The sequence below is a fragment of the Chamaea fasciata genome, unplaced genomic scaffold (assembly GCF_029207755.1).
Source record: "Chamaea fasciata isolate MVZ Bird 193981 ecotype frontalis unplaced genomic scaffold, bChaFas1.0.hap1 SCAF_6, whole genome shotgun sequence".
NCBI classification, from domain to species: domain Eukaryota; kingdom Metazoa; phylum Chordata; class Aves; order Passeriformes; family Sylviidae; genus Chamaea; species Chamaea fasciata.
Genome location: NW_027094091.1, coordinates 65,197,978 through 65,215,155, shown reverse-complemented (window position 1 = coordinate 65,215,155; position 17,178 = coordinate 65,197,978). Strand labels below are relative to the sequence as shown.

The following is a 17,178-nucleotide window of genomic DNA, read 5'->3' as shown; positions in this document are numbered from 1 at the left end:
GATACTACTTGCTCCCTGCTTTTGAGCTATGTTTAATACATATGTTTAAAATAAAATAATAATAATAAACTCCCCTTTCCTCTCACAGCTGCAGATTTCCCTTCCAGCTTCTCTAGTTTCATTCCCGATTCACAGAACCTAGTAAAAAAAGAAACAAACTTTCAATGTTTCCTCAAATGTTTTCTCCGTGTAGTTAGTACTGCTGCTTCGTGCTCATGTTTTCAGTGGTACCAATTCCTAGGTGGAAGAGATGAACTGCAGTGGGTGCAGGTTGGGTTGTATTAATTCATGGAGCCCAGTTTATGCATTGCTCGAGATTTTGGATGGTCAGTTTCACTCGCACAGTTTGGGAATAATTTGCTGCTGCTGCTCAGGTAGTAAGTTAACATTATGAGCTGGCTTGCACAGGTGCATAAATGAGCACGTGGATTCCTGAGAAGTGTTGGGCTGATATGGCCAAATTGTGCTTCTCTCTTGTCTTGAGAAATTTTGACTAGATGTGCTGAATTCGGCAGAGATATTCCTTGTGGAGGACACTGTTGGCCTTGTTTGGCCAGGTACTTCTTTGTTTCATGAGACTTGGAGGATTTTTTTTCTCCAGATTTAAGGTCTGTGTCTCTTTGCACTGTGGATGGTGCTCCATGGTACTGTAATATTTCATTTATTTCATTTTAGAACCTTTCTTGTATCCTTGTGACTGTAAAATGGTGCTGTGTAAGCTTTTATGGAATTTCAAAGTTTTAGCTGGATTTTAGTAACACAGCTTATTTGTGATATGCTTCCTTTTTTTTTTTTTTTTTTGTGTGTGTGTGTGTGTGTTCTAGGGTAGAAGCAAAGAAAGCTTCTTTGATGTCAGGTGTTAGTGAAGAAGGGTGGTGTTCTAAATAAGCTATTTAAAAAGAGCCCAGTAGTAGAAGCCAACTGTCTCCATCATCTATCCATTTTATTAAGATGTGTCACACTTCACTTCCATTTGTACAATAGGTGTTCTGAAGCAATTTCTTGTGTACTAGAGATAATTAGGTCTTCGTTTCATTGCAGTTAGTGGGTTACTTTCAGGAAAAGCCAGTTTTTCAGTTTGTCTTCAGGGTGTACATCTGTCATAACTCTGCTTTCTTCCCATTCTGTCTCTGCAGCTGTTCAGTGCACTTTGTTATAGTGACACCCGTTAACATGGTTACAGTTAATTGTCTGTCAGAGTTTGAATTATACACTCTTTACCCAGGGGTTTATGCAGCCCTTGAAAATACTTCAGTAAGAATTGTGCTGTGGAAAACCTTTGACCTGAGGATGTACATTTTTCCATGTATAATTTTTTTTTACAGTCTGGTTGTGTTTAGCTATTTGCATAACAAGGACTGACACACTTTACATCTTTCTCTTTGATTGCCTCTCTACTTGAGGTCAAACTGAGTGAAGAACTGTGTGAGGTTCTTAACTGTGCACATTGTAAGTGGCACATGGGTATATGTGTGTGCATGCTGTTGTCCCAGTTTCATGGGGTAGTGTCTGGATTTCTGCTCTTGGCTTTTTTTACATTCCCATCAGTGCAACTCCTGCGACTCCAGTGTGGGAGAAAAAAGGAAGGGTCTTGACATCACTGTCCAGTGGGGTCTTTGGGTTTTGTTGGTAATTTATCTCTTGGAGAGGTGAGGATGGAGTAGCACAATAATGCACACTGAGAAAAATAGTGAATTTGCTTTACTATGTCAGGTTGCTGAGTCTAACCCATTGCACTGCATCTGTCATCAAATACTGAGAAGTGGACAGCAAAGTCTGTGTGCCTTACCTGCATCTAGTTATTTGTATAGATTTAGATGTTTGTTGCTCAGCTCCACAGGGATATGTAAATTCAAATGCTGTTTTGTGGCCTGACATTGATTATATTGGATTATTGTCTAGTAATTTCATTTGCACAGCATTTACAGGTATTTTGAAAAAGGCTTACCACTCTCTCCAAAATACAGAAGCCAGTTTCAGGTGGTGTAATTTTTGCCTTCAAAAACAATTTGAGCAAATGCACCATCAAAGTCTGGAGTTGCATTGATATGTCTAAAGTTTGTGTCTAATTAGTGAGTAAAACCCAGAGCTTAACTTCCAGAGCAAGCACGATTAAAAAGGATGGAAAAGCAGCCGGTAATTTGTTTCTGTAAAACAGAGCAGCACCTTCAGCCTCTGGAGCAGCACAGTAGGGCGTGTTGCAAGCTCACCAGTGCTGCCCTGGTGTGGCCAGCTCACCTGAGGGTGACTGGGGACTAAAAAGGCACGATCTCTGTCCCGTTTGTGCCGTTTATCGTGGTGCTGCAATTGCATGAAGTGCTCTTGGATGCTTTGCTGCCCATGGAATTAGAGTAGCATTGCCAGCAGAGTAGTGGCTGTTTCTGGAAAGCTGTGTTTGGCTGAAGGCTGGCATTAGTTTGGTTCCTCCCCGATAAATGGGTGAATGTTATACTGGAGAATGTTATACTGCTCAGGAGAAAACAGGATCAGCGTGCTGTGTGTTGGTCTGACTCATTTCTGAGAGGATGGTTTTAACAAAAATAAACTATGGACTTTGGAGGAAATGAAACTGAAAGTTTACATACAGAAGTTGCTGAGTTATTAAGAATTCCCAGGAGTCACTGAAAACTGATCGAGTGGCTTGGTGCTGCATTGTCAGCTTAGCGGGTTTTGGACTCTGCAGCAGCTTTTGAAGTGCTGGGCTTTCTCTTCAGGTGAACAAACGGTGTGTTGGGCAAACACCCTTTTGAGGCTGGTGTAAGAATTTGGGAAAAACAGTTGTAGAAATGTTTGCTAGAAGATGCAGGGTTCACTCACAAGCACTGCTTGGCTGACTGTGTCCTTGCTTCAGAGCCCCGTTCATTCTGCAGAGGGTTTTGGGAGGTCACTCCGTGGCCTGTGTGGGTGCAGTGGGTGTTTAGTGGGAGCTCCTGGGCTGGACAGCAATTGGGAATTGAGCTCAGTCATCTGGGTGTCTCTTCCTGCCCTGCCAGTGTTGCAGGCTGGGGTGCATAGCTTTTACTTCTGGTGTTAAAGCCGGCCTCAAATGTTTTACTGTTTTTATGCTTACATGTGAATTCTCTTTGCTTACAGGCATAGTGGTGGTAGTGTGTGCCTGCTGGAAGGGGGGGAAAAAACTTAGATTGTCAGTCTGCATCTAACCATCACTATCCATAACCCCTGTTTATTTTTAATGTGCACTTTTTAACACGTTTCTTGTGTGACTTTGAGTCACCCACCACCTGACAGAAGCCGAAGTAGCCTTTGAGGCAGAGGCACTGTGATACCCTTAAAACCAGAAGCATTTCAGTCTTCATGGGTCTAAGTCTTACTAGCTGTTCGAGTGTTATCTCTAGAACATGTGTTCTGAGCTGTGGATATGAACATCTGGTGGAAGCAGTTTAAAATGATTTTAGAGGTTGAAAAAAGCTGTTCTTCTAATGACAGAAGTTCCAGGGGGTTAATCTTACAGGGTTTGAGTCTTGCTCTAAGCAGCCAAATGCTGTTTTTTCATCTGTGATTTAGCCCCCTGTAAATTCAGGTTAGGCTCAAAGATGAGAAAATGAGATCTCTGAGTTTTAACTCTTTTTTTCCCACATGGATCTATAAAACAATCTCACGGGAGTTTCATCAAATGGGATATTTCCGTTGGTGTTACTGTTGAGAAAACAGGCTTTTCAGTGTGGCCAGCTTTAGGTGCCTGACTAGAGTGGAGAAGGAAATTAGCTGCCTTATCTAATACTCTGTGCTCAGGAAACTATCTTCTGTTCTGGCTTATTTCCTGAAAAACTCTGGAGGGTGCTTAAATTGGGAGGTGTGATTACCATTCTTTCCTTTAAACAGCAACCAAAAAGGAGATGTTCTATTAGTTTTTAAAGACACGTGGTAGGAGGAAGAAAGTTCCATCTCTTTTCTTATTTTTTTGAATTGGCAGAAAGTATGTTAGGAGAAGGTCAACTCAAAATGCACTTGTCCAGAAAGATGTGAAGGAGCAGAATTCCAAATTTTCTTGTTTGCTGCAAGTTCATAGATGTGTCTTAATGTACATACACTGTTGTTTTGCTTAACAGTGTATTGTACTTTTCAGACCATGTAGAAAATAGACCAGGAAGTGAGGATTTTGACCAGGAATAGATAAAATTACACTTCTGAGACAGGACAATTTTCCTGTGTTTTCTTCCAGATTTTCTTTGTTTATGGGAGATTTTTGCTAAGGGAATATCTTCTTTTACATTGCTGTTACTAATATGTGAACTATTAGAAAAAGTACCTTTCAGATAGATATTCATCCCCCTTCTTTTGGCCTTGTAAGAACTAATTGATTTTTCAGTTCTGTCTTAGCCTGTTTTGGATCTGAATATTGGCTTTCTGTCTTTCTAAGTGACTGTATAGGAACTTGGCTCTGGATCTCCTGCATTTATACCAGATCTGTGTTCAGTGGGTTTTGATGGTCCTGGCTGGTTTGTATATTTATCCACTGGCAGCATTTCTGTCTCCCGTACACACAAAGTTCTGGCCTGCTTCAAAGCAATTTTTGGAGAGAATTCTTCTAGCCCTGTTAAGAGGCTGCCATTGATGATTCTTTATTCTCTGGCATCAGACACTGTTTGTGAACTTTTCCTCTATGAAAAGGTGACGAAAGGTCTTGGTGAGGTGAACCATTCAGCTTCTCTTTAGTGAGTGAAGTTTGCCGTTCAAAACTGTTACATGTTTCAATGACAGGTGTGTGAAATCCCACTCTGAAAAGTCAGTCTGTGGGAGGGAGGCTTCCCCCCAACTCTGTTCGCACGTGTAATGTGGAAGAGGAGGCAATCCTGCAATGCTTATGCTCTTAGAACTGTATTAAGTTCTTTGGAAGTGTAAAATAGAGTCTCAGGTTCAGCTGCTTGTGACTTGCTAGTGGTGACAAAACGAATTCCCTCAAAAATGCTAATTTCTTTTTATATGAATCACTTCTGGAAGAGCAGATATTTTTGTGCTCTGTTGTAAATAGTGTCAGGCTTTGTTAGGCTTTTTGTTTTTTTTTTTTATTTTGGGAATCAGTCTTATAAAAGTTGAAGGCATTGTTGAATTTCTTACAATGAGCCGTGTTCTCAGTGAACAAAGTTGAATCCTCTCACGAAGGACCAATGGAAAGAGTTCTGTTGGGAGGTTCTGAGGAAGTCAGAACTCACATGAAAAATAAAGTTAGGTTTTCTGCCCTTAGCTAAAAGCAAAAGAATATTTTGGCATCTAATCTCCAAATCTGTGTGCAGAGGCTGGTGTGAGGGGTTTGCTGCCAGCAGAGTGCCCGGACCTTGTTGATACCACGATTGATATGTGGTGAGTGAAGACTCAGGGGTTTTGATGTGCATCTAGGGTCCTTGTCAGTTTAACTTATGGTGGATATGCCTTTCTGGACTTGACTTGTCAAGTTTTTCTCTGCTCTTCAACTTGCACTTTTTAATAGCTTTCTACATATAAATACTGACTGGCTATTTACAGCTTCCTTGTTTCTTTTCTGAATTTGGTTTTGTTCCACTGGGAATACACGTGAAAATGTCAGCGCCTTGAGAATAGCAGTTAAAAAGATTTGGAATTTTTGGCCTTTTTATCACAGGCCCATGTGCCCGTGCATTTGGTATTGGTAGAAATCTGGCAGTTTTGGAGGAACCTGGAATAATCACCTGAATAACCTTACTCCCAAAGAACAGTTAGTGTTAGGCATGGCGCTAGAAATGTGCCTGCAGGAGGAAGTAACTCTCACGTCTTAGAGGGTGGTGCTTTCCAGGGCACAGATGAGGCATGTTTAGTTAATCTGGGAAAACTGGGTTTGCTACTGCTGATGTTTCACTTTCGACGTGTAAGTGGATGGCTTTAATCTCCCGATTTCGTAAATCTAGTGCTTTAAACAGGAATAAAATTGCTTCAAAAATATATTAGCCAAAGTAAATATTTACGCAAGCAGCAAAACGTTATTGTGTTGCAAATCTAGTGTCGGAATAGGCAGGGGAAGTTAAGCACATTGGCTGCGGATCTTTAGTGATGTTGACACCTCTCAGGACAAAACAGAGTTTTTTTGGTGGGGGGAAAGCATCGGTGGGATTGTCATTGCCACTCTCCAGTGTTGCTCACCTGTTCATACGACAACAGCCTAATTAAGCATCCTTGAGAGGTTCACTGTTCATATTTCAGCTGCTGTTGGAGTTGTTTGTTTTCCTTTGTGTGCTGTAAATGCCCGCATGCCATCAGAAGCACAAGTTGATGACTGTGTGTTATTACCTGGGGTTAAGTGCTGTCTCATTGCTTCCCAGGCTGCCTGCTGTTTCCCGGGGAGATCATGAAACGACATCGGCTTCCTAGCAGCAGTGAGGACTCTGACGACAATGGCAGTAAGTGCTCCTTTGTTGTAGAGTGCAGGAGGTTATGGGTTGGAAAACGTGTTCTAATGCGTTGTTTCATGTGCCAGAGGCATTTTGCGTATTGGTTGAACTGGTAGGAATGTGTGCTGTAAAGATCTAGTTTTGAACTCCTCAGTCATTCTGAGCACAGGTGGACAGTAGATCCAGGGTCCCCCCGTTGAACTGACACGTAGCTTTGGTGAATAAGATAAAACGAGCAAAAAGTCAGTGGTCATCTTTGAAATCTTGGCAAGCAGCATAATTTATCTTTATAAGGACAGGGTGAGCATGGAGACATTGCCCATAGAAGTTTGCATAAGGATTTTAAATTTGCTTCAGTCTTCTCATACCCTCTTACACAGTGGAAAAGTACAGTGCTTCAAGCTTAAGCAGAAAAGATTAGCAGAGCATAGAAGTTGTTCCTCACTGCATTTGAAGATTTTCTTTGAGGAATTGCTTACAAGAATTTGAATTTAGCAAATCACTAATTTGGATACAGAACTTATTTATGGTTTTTAACTGTTTCTGTACTGATGAAACTAGCACACACTGTGGCTTCTCTCTCTGTCTTGTGTTTGGATTCCAGTGACTGATAATCTTTCCTTTGAGCAGAATCTTAATCTTTCATTTAAGCAGAAAAAAGAAGGAGGGGGGTTGAGACAAAATACCAGTTTGGGGAATGTTCCAAGGTGTCTTATTTGCCCAAATGAGCAAGTAGATTGCACTTGACAATACTGCAACTTAGCCAGTTGTCAGAGAGGTTTTTATGGTTTTAATTTGATCTATCGGGATGCACATCTTCAAACCTGAGGTTTTTTTGTAAAATTTCAGGTGGTTTCCTAGGTACTTTTGAAATCTTCACTCTGAGAATTTATCCCTGTGGTACACTGTGGCACCATGTAGGTGACTGCTTCACCTGCGTGCATTTCTTAGGTGTGTCTGTGCTGCTGGCCATCTGCTCCGGTATGGCCAAATCTGCCTCTTTAAACAACCCTAGGCAAACTGTTGCTGAAATGAAGTCGTAAAGGTGAAAGGATTAGAGAAGGTAAGAACTGGCAGGCTGATTAGGAGTTAATCCAAATAAGGATTGAGCAAAATCTGTTAGAGGTGAGGAATTTGGCTTGGTTTTGGAGAGCTACCTGCAGCTGGGGGATTTTGGAAGAAAAAACCCCAAACAAATCAGACATGTTTTTATTGGTAAGAGGTTTAGTTGAGGTTATTGAAATTGGAGTCAATGTACTTCCTTAAAGGTGATGTGTACTTCCCAGAAACAGAGGTGTGTTTTTATTTGTAAGATAAACAAGTAGCAGCCAACATGATGTCTTCCATTAGAATTTAGCTTCACCCTTTTTTCATTCCTGAGCAGCTTTATAAAATAGTGTTTCATATTAATAATAGTCTTTATTTTCACTCTCTTTGCTGTTTTTTTAAAGCCTTTTTGATCTCTTCATGTGCCTTGTGTAACAGCTTTTACAAAATAAAATATGAAGCAGTTAATCTTGGAATTGAAGTTCTGAAATAGATACAATTGACTGACCTGTTGCTGATTACAGTGCTTGTTTGTAATGTCATTTAATGTATGGCTGTTTGGAATAGAGTTATCAACTCAGTGAATTATATTTTCCACAAAATCTGTTTCATAGATCATGATATAAGAAAATTAGTTTGGAAAAGAAAAGAAAACCTCTTGCCCTTATACGATCTGTCTATTTTAAAGCCTGGTTATTGCAAATAACTTCACTGAATAAATTGCGTGGCTCTGGTAGTGAAATTTTAAAAGTGTTTTCAACTATTATTTGAAATATATATGACTTCCTTTGCATTACACTTGTTTTTTCTTGATTGTGTTGTTTTTGGGTTTTTTTGCCTCTTGTTACTGGGTGAATTCAGATACAGATTCCTACATATTCTGTATTAATATATGCATGTTCAGAAGGATCAAGGGTTATTAATCAGAAGCCCAGATAATGTTTAATGTCGGGTCAGCGCTTCCAAGGCTTTTTATCATTCAGACTTCCCTGAAAAGAATGACTGACTTAGCTTAGGTCCTTTCCACTTTTCCTGTTACAGGAGATACCAGTGGTTCCTTGCAACTGTGTTTGAATGTCAAGGGTGTCCCCTTACAGGTTTCACCTTCACAGGATCTCTCTTGCCTTTAGTAGAATTACTGATTACTCTTCACTATGTTTGTTTCAGTATTCTTACTTTGCCAGTAGTATCTCTGATCCACTGTACTTACAGTAGTCGTAGAAGGGTAAGAAGAAGTTCCTCCCCCCCCCCAAAAAAAAATTCTATTGAGTTTTTGTGGTCTGTATTGAAGGCTTCAGGTTTTTCACTAGCTATTTTTCCTTCTCACAGTTTCCAGAGACTGACAACAATTACATTTGGTTATTCTGAGTGTTTCGAACAGACATCTTCTAATTGAAAACCTGAAATTTTAATCAACACCTAGTTGGAATCCTGTTGGCAAACACCTGCTTCCCTTTCAGTCAGTGGTGCCTCTTGACCCTCCAGTGGACTTGTTGCATCATTATGATGAGCTCTGTGGTGTTTGAGCTTAGGTCTCAGCCTTGCTCTCCCTGATCCTACAAGATGAGAATTGTGCCTCCAGCTGCTGCAGTTCTGCAGCTGAGCTTGCATACCGTGCTTTACTGGGCTGTGATCGGGCATCTCAGGTTCATCATAAGGGTCACTGAGTAAATGTGTTTGGGGTAACCTGAATGATAGTGGGGTTTTTTTTCTGGGATAGATTCTAGTATGTAGCTTGTGCGACCCAGAAAATATTAAAAAAAAAAATCTACATTTTTTTCTCTTGAGCTCTGGAATCTGAATATTTGGAATGTAATACTAGTGATGCCACTAATAATGGAATGTATTAAAAAAAAAAAAAAAGTTGTTTTCCATTGGATCACTGAACTGAATCAGTTTCCTTGGTAGTCACAAGGAAACAAAGCTCATACCCAAGTGCTAAAAATACATTATTCTGGAGACACAGTAGTTCTTCAGAGGGAGAAAAAGGTGCTCTCATTTTGTGAGATGAAAGAAAGGAGAATGCCTTTCATTTAGGGGCGAAATACAGCAGAGAAGAAAGCTTGACAACCTGGCTGCAGTCTTAGAGTATATACATGTATTTACCGGCTCATGTAAGATGTTTTAGTGTGGGTGGTTATGTGTTTTTTGCAGTATTGTAAAGCCTTGCAGCCTTGCAGCACCCTAGCTTTCCTCATCATTTTTTTTGCCCTCAGACTTGATTCTTTTCCTAAAGCTAAGCTCCCAAAAGTATTTATTGCATGTGCTTCAACCTAACTACTAGAAATTGTTTAGCTGTGTCCCCTTAGAATCAAAATTCTAAATCCTCGTTTCAACATAAAGCCAAAATAGCATACTTAAAGCACAGGGCAAGAGGTGTCAGTGCCAGTTTTCCCTGGCAGTTCTGCAGTTAGTCCCTGGATAGCCAAGTGTGTTCTCAGGGATTTCATTTCCTGAAATTAGAGGTCACTTTTGGACCTCTTATCCGTGAAATATAATTGAATGGAAAATGACTGCAGGCATTGCTCCGGATTTTGAACTTCTGTCTAAATACAGAGGAATGGTGTTGAGAGAGGCTTGGGGAAATGCTTAAGGGTGTTTGCTCCTGAAAGCTTTTCTTCTTTGGTCACCTGGCAGAGCTTGTTTGTTTCTATGGCCTTCCAGAGAGTGTAGCACAGCAACTATAATGGGCATTCATATTAGCCAGGCCCATCATGAAAGCCTTGTGATGTACACGCTGCATTCTTCAAAGTCTGGGGAAAGGAAATCAGTAATGTTTACCTCAAATCCATTACACTCCTGTTTTCTGGTGGCTGGCTAGGGTTTTGATAGTTTTTAAGCAAATTTTGTTACACTGCATTTCAGCCGGCTCCTCTGTTGCTAAACCTTCTCTTTATGGTTTGGGGTCTCACTCTAATTAAATGTTAGATACTGAAGCTGTTTTAGCTTTCCTGCTCCGTGTTTGACACACCTGGCTTTTTAGCCTCGTTGGTCGGTAAATCTGCAAAGGTGGCCTGTGCTGAATATTCCATATGCTGTTTCCTGGTGAGATCTAGTTGTGCAGTGGGGGAGTTCTCGTTTATAGCTTCAAGGCATTCCTTTTTTGCATAAAATTGTTAGACGTGTCAACAGCTTGTTTTTGAGAAAGGTCTGAAACTCATGGACATTTGTATAAGGGAAATTGTGTGAAATCCAGGCACTCCTTGCTGTCTGAGAGTTTGTGTGCTCTTTTCCATGAGCAAGGAATTCAAAGCATGATTTTATTCAGACATTACTTGCTCTCATGATGCTTTTTCATTTATTCTTGGAGGGGTTATCAATTTATCATACTCCTACATGCAGAATGTCCGAGAGAAGAACTGAAGATACTTGCAGATGAAAAATACTTCCAAGATTTACAGAGTTTCACGTGAGTTCTGAGAAATGAAAGATTTAATACCTATGGATTATGGAATAGAGTTCTGTAATTTAGGCAGACCCTTATTCTATCATTGCTAAACAAATGTTATTTTAAAGTTAAACGAATTTCGCCAATATCCATTGCGCTGACTGAACGACGGGGATCTTAGATTTAGAAAGGGCTTTGAGTCCCAGTGGATTCCTGTAGTGTTTGAGCTGGATCCCAGGGTGCCTTCACAAAGGTTACCGAGTACATAACCTTGGGGGGTGTGTCATTTACTGTAGAATTGCAGCCGCTGCTGGCCTGAAATGCGGTGATTGCATGCGCAGAGCTTTGTGAAAAGGAAGTGAGGAACAGTTTTTAGTTTTTCATTTGAAGTGGCTGGGAGGAAGGGATGGTGGCTAAACAGCAGAATGTAATGTAGTTACAGTGCTCAGAATTTGGGCAAAGCAGCAAGTGTAGTGGTCACTTATGTGCCTTTGAAAAAGGGTTGATGAGTGATGACAAATGGTAAGAACGAGCATCTTACCTGAAGGTTAATCTCAGAGTGGGGCAGAGTGGCTTGTGGTGAAGTTGCTGGAGCAATCTGGAAGAGTGATTTGAAAGGCTTATCTTGGCTGATATTGTACTGCATCTGAGGAAGGCACTTCCCATACTGATCATCACTGCAGGAAAAAAGATTTGACAGGAGGGAAAGTACCAGAAAAACTCCAGCTCTAGACACGAGGGGAGCAGACCACAAAGCTGCTCAGGGAACTAGTTAAGTCCCCTAAGAAAATGTTTTTGCAGGTGCTGGGGTCAGCAGTGCTTGTCAGTTTTTAAACATCACCTCCTAAGGGCACAGGAGCAGGCAGTTCCTAAAGGCTGCAAGTCAAGCAGGCAAGGCAGAAGGCTGGCTGGGCTGAACAGGGATGTCCTCTTGGATGTAAGGTGAAAAAGGAAGGTGCATTCCCAGTACAAGCAAGGTCAGGTGACATGGGAAGAACACAGAGATGCTGCTTGCCATTATAGGGAGAAATTCATGTGGCCAAAGCTCACTTGGAGTTGAAGGTGGCCAGAAATATGGGGGACAATAAAAAGAGTTTTATTAAATACATTAATGGCAAAAGGCAGTGTTAAAATAGTATCAGCCTGTTACAGGATGAGGATGGTCACCTCACAAACAGGGACATGGACAAGGCAGAGGTGTTTAACTGATTCTTTGCCCTTGCTTTCAGCACTGATGATGGACCAAGGGGTTCCCAGTGCCCTGAGCTGGAGCACCATGACAGTGGGAATCAACTCACAGTTAACCCTGAACTTGTGCAGGATCTGTTGCTGCAGCTGGATCCCTACAAATCTATAGGGCCTGATGGGATTCATCGCAAAAACCTCAAGGAGCTGGCTGATGTCATTGCAAATCATCTCTTGATGATTTTTGAACAGTTTCAGGAATCCTGAGACATCCCAGCTGACTGGAAGCTGGCAAACATTGTCACAATTTCCAGGAAGTGCGAGAAGGAGGACCCTAGAAACTACAGGTCTGTCAGTCACCAGTGCCTGGTAAAATCATGGAAAAGATTCTTTGTGGAGGTATTGAAAAACAACTGTAGGATAACACAACCAGCATTGATCACAGCCAGCAGAGCTTTGTGAGGGGGAAGTCCTGCTTGTTGAATCCTTCTACAACAGGGTGACCTACCTAGCTGATTTATGAAAGCCACTAGATGGAATCTTTTTGGACTTGAGCAAAACTTTGGATGCTGTCTCTCATAAGATCCTTCTGGACAAGATGTCCAGCACACAGCTGGACAATCGTATTATGCAATGGGTGAGCAACTGCCTCAGGGATCGGGCACAAAGGATTATAGGGAATGGGGTAACATCAGCTGGTGTCCAGATTCTGCAGGGCTCCATCCTCCCTTGCCCTGTGCTCTTCAATGTCTTTCTAAGTGACTTGGACACAGAACTGCAAGGGATACTAGGGAAACTTGCCGAGGACACTTAATTGGGAGGTGCTGTCCACTTCCTTGAGGGCAAAGAGGCCCTGCAGAGACCTGAGCAAATAAGGGAGATGAGCGATCACCAACCATATGAAGGTCAGTAAGGGCAAGCGCAGGATTCTGCACCTGGGACGGGGCAGCCCTGGATGTAGGGACAGACTGAGAATGAGAGGCTGGAGAGCAGCCCTGTGCAAAGGGTCCTGGGGGTCCTGGTCCATGGCGAGTTGAACGTGGCCAGCAGTGCCCTGGCGGCCAGGAGGGCCATCCCTGTCCTGGGGGCATCAGGCCCAGCATGGCCAGCTGGTCAAGGAAGGGGATTGTCCTGTTCTGCTCTGACCTGGGGCAGCCTCACCTCCAGGGCTGGGGACACCTTGGCGTGCCACAGTGTAAAAAAGACATTAAGCCATTAGAAGCCATCCAAAGAAGTGCCACAAGGGTGGTGAAGAGCCTTGAGGGGAAGCCATGTGAGGAGTGGCTGAGGTCACTTGGTCTGTTCAACCTGGAGAAGAGTAGACTGAGGAGAAATGTTGTGGTTTTCAACATCCTTGTGAGAGGCAGGTACAGATCTGTTCACCCTCATGACCAGGGACAGGACTCAAGGAAATGGCATGAAGTGAACCGGAGAGGTTTAGGCTGGATATCAGGAAAAGGTTCTTCCCCCAGAGGGTGGCTGGGCGCTGGCACAGGCTCCCCAGGGAAGTGGTCACAGCACCAACCTGACAGAGTTCACGAAGCATTCGAACAGTGCCCTCAGATACGTGGTGTGACTCCTGGGGCTGGTCCTGTGCAGGGCCAGGAGTTGGACTCCATGATCCGGATGGGTCCCTTCTAACTCAGCACATTCTGTGATGCCATGATTCATTTTTGAAGAGGCACATTGATTTTTCTTTACAAGACTGCTAGATTGAGTACACCTAGCTCCACTGGACTTTCAAGGCCTTGACAACATCATGTTATCAGCCTGTGAACGGGAGGTGCTCAAATTGCCTTTGATAACCTGTAGTAAACTTGAGTTAAAGCTGTTGCAGTTATGGTAAAACATGGCTACCATGGGAATTGGTCTGGGGAGCTCAAGTGGCACTTGGGTCTTGTGCTGTAAAACAAGATGAGGTCTAGGAATTCCTGACTGTTTTAAGAGTGACATGTGCCTGTGTGTAGTTATATGTGTGTGTTCTTTGAGATGATAAAACTCAAATATGTGCTACTGAGGAGAGGGCCGACAGGTGGGAACTTGTGTTAAAGTGCTGTGGTGGAGAGCTGTAGGGATGGTTCTTTATGTGTCTCAGAGACTGAGCAATTGTGCTGTGGTGTTGTAAAGCACTGCAGAGATCGTATGGATCGACACATTGTTCAGCAGCTGCAACTGGGGAGTCGTCAACTGATAGTAAATTTCAAGTAGCATTGCTGTTGACAAGAGATAAAAGGCTATTGCTTCTTCTGTTTTGATCTTGAATGAGATTATTGTATAATAATATGCTATAAAGATAAGGAAGATAGATGGGCAAACCCTCCAGCAACAGAAAACTGAGAAAGGAAATTTGGCTACGTGAAGTGGTGTCTTAGGTTGTGCTTGCTTGCATGCTGCTTTCTCTGTGATAAGGCCTGAAGACTCCTGCCCAGCCAGCTCTTTCTGTACCTCACATAATGGAAACTGCCCACAGAATAGTTTGCTTCTGTTTGCTTTGTGCTGGAATTTGAGTCCAAGCACGGAGATATTTCTAAGTGGCGTGGAGCCCTTGCCGTAAGGAGCTGTGGGCCAGGCACTAAATGGGGAGACCGAGCACCTCTGTTTTCTCCTTAGGCTGCAGATCTTTCTGACAGCATTGGCAGCGGCACCCAGTTGGTCTCGGAGTGAGCTGCAGAGCACACAGGCATCTGGAAAGGCTGGTGTTAAGCAGAAGTGACAGCCAGACATGGATCTGTGTCAGGGCTGCTTTGCTCTGTTGTGCTGCCTGCTGTAGCGGGGTAGCAGGAGTGTATTTACGGTGGGAGCAGCGCTTGCAGTGATCTGAGGCTTTGAAGTGTTCAGAGGCTGTAGCAGCAGGTACTTCTCCAGGGACACAGCTGGGTGCCTTACAGGTGGCTTTACAACAGCCTTGTGCATGATACCTAATAGCTGAGACTTCTCTGCTCATGCTGAGTAGTGTATTAGTTGTGGGGTAGAATTCCCTGAGGGTTTGAATTGTTTTATTGATTCCAGGCAATTTTCTGTTTTGATTGGATTTTTTTTTTGGAATGAAAACGTATTCTTGACAGATCATTTAATAAAATGATGCAGTTAAAATTGATTAAGTTTTTCCTTTTGGGAAGCGTGTGTTCTTCACAAGTGGGGAAAAAGAATGCACACTCCTTGATTGCTTTCTTTTATTATCAGGAGGCGTGTGTGTTACATACACCCTGTGGCGGTATTATAAGAACACTGTATTTACAGTGTGAAGTGTTCACAGCAGCCTTGGGGAACAGAAAAAATCCCTCTTTGAGTCTGAGGAGTCCTTTGCAGCACCAGTGGTGTGTTAGAGCTCTGCCTCCCTTGCTGAGGATTGTGCCTTTTTCGTGGTTTGGGATTTCTTTTTGCCTTTTGTCCTTAAGTAGATAAATGCAAAAGGAAAACTAAGAGCATGTAATAGGAGTAGGATCCCTCTCCCGTTGTTCTCCGTGATGAAATCCTTTTAAAACACAGAAACACCTTGGTCATTTGAAAGAATCTGACCTGTAAAAGAATCCAAGTGATCTTGGTCTCTGTCCCAGAGTGATGATGCTCAGTAGGCTGCTGTGTTGGTGCTGTGTTCATCCTAGACTTGCCATGATCATGTGATATTTATTAAGATAGCTTTTATCTCTGATGTCTAACCATGATGGAAATGCATGTTTTGGATGTGTTTATTTGGTTTCATGCCTTGGAGTTGTGTATTTTTCATATTTACTGTTTTCTTACGTGGCTTATGGTAGCATGGGCTCTCTTAACATCTCACTGTTTTTCCATCTGCTGTGAAACTCGTTCTTCCCATGAGGTATCTTAACAGAACTTTTCTATCTTCCAAATCCCCGTGATTCAGACTTGCCTTATGATTTTTTTAAATTTTATTTTATTTTATCATAACCAAGTTTAACTCTTGTCTTGATCTTTACTTGCTTTTCTAGTCTTGGCGATCCTAATCCAGTTTGGGACTAGGGTTAGTACTGAGAAAACTTGATGAACACACTGATTTTGGATACTTAAGGAAAGAAAATGACTTTGCTGAAATGTCTGGAATCTTTCTGAAATAACTGAACTAGGTTCATGTGCTTATTATAGTCCAGGAGAGCTGTTTTGATTCCTGTGTGTTGTTTTGACCAGAGCAGATTCTGCCTTCTGTATAACCCAGGGATGGTTCTTTCTTCATGCACACTCAGATGTAGGAATCAGATCATTAACCACTGAAGTAGGTGTAATGGGCTGTGAATTTCTGCTTTCATTGAGGTCCCTTTCCTGGATTAGGTATGAAAATATGGAAAGGGTGTTTAATAGACAAATAACATCCTTAATTTTCCTTGTGCACTTTCATTGGTGTAGGCAGAGTGGGTGGATGGCTCACTAATGAGCGCAGTCTGGGAAATGCAGTGACTTGGGCTTGGCACTGGTGGAGACAGTGACATTTTGCCATTAGCTTTGATGGAAGCAGAGTTGAAACTCGTTTGGGATTTCAAAAGTAGTTAGATTCAATACTGTTATGGGCTGGATATTTTGCTGTCATTTGGCTAGCTCCTTCAGTTTCTTACTCTCTTGTCTAAGCAGTGGTGCCGGTTTGAATCTATGAATTCAAGGCTTATAGTCTGGCTTTGTTTATTCAGTGAGTAAATGTTTTCCCTATTGACGTGAAGCCCTTGCCAAAGGTCATCTGTTAGCTGCAGTGTGTAGTAAAACCTCAGTCCCATGAGGAATTCTTCCACCGTTTTCTCCTGGTATTATGTAGTTTACACTGCTCAGAAAAATCCTCTTCAGCCTCTTCAGTAACAGTGTTTCCTCTCTGCCTTCAGCGATTTTGTGTGCAAGGGAGTGGCTATTACAGAACTACCTGAGAAACTTTCTTCCCTTATTCAGTGTATCGGAGGTGGTTGGCATGGAAAAAACGCCCATTATAATAGATCCTGAGGAAGGCTGGCTGTGTTTGCCTTGTCTCTTACTCATGGAAATTTTATGTAGTGTGCTTTCACACAGCACTTAAAAAAATCATTAAAAAGTGAAGCTCCTGTAGTTTTGATGGTAAGAGTTACCCTTTTGTGAAACATGGAACAGTTAATTAATCCAGTGACCAAACCCTTGTGTACATGGAAATAGAAGTGTGTATTTAAGACACTTGTTCTGATGTGTAAGATGACACAGTGAAGAAATGGAGAGGGGTGAGAT

The 17,178-nt window shown here is 42.2% G+C and overlaps 1 protein-coding gene across 9 annotated transcripts in view; it reads left to right on the top strand.

Annotated features, from left to right (window-relative positions):
• The window catches only part of JADE1 (jade family PHD finger 1), a 132,862-nt gene that overhangs the window by 93,315 nt on the left and 22,369 nt on the right, over positions 1-17,178 (top strand). For 7 of the 9 annotated variants that reach the window (XM_066186652.1, XM_066186649.1, XM_066186650.1 and 4 more), the window contains one exon: positions 6,294-6,371. The exons of 1 other annotated variant lie outside the window; for it this stretch is intronic. In XM_066186652.1, the coding sequence (XP_066042749.1) occupies positions 6,320-6,371 (52 nt within the window). In that variant the 5' untranslated portion in view covers positions 6,294-6,319. Of the gene's footprint in view, positions 1-593; positions 609-5,255; positions 5,323-6,293; positions 6,372-17,178 lie in introns of those variants that run through there. One more of the 9 variants, XM_066186651.1, reaches the window with a different exon arrangement.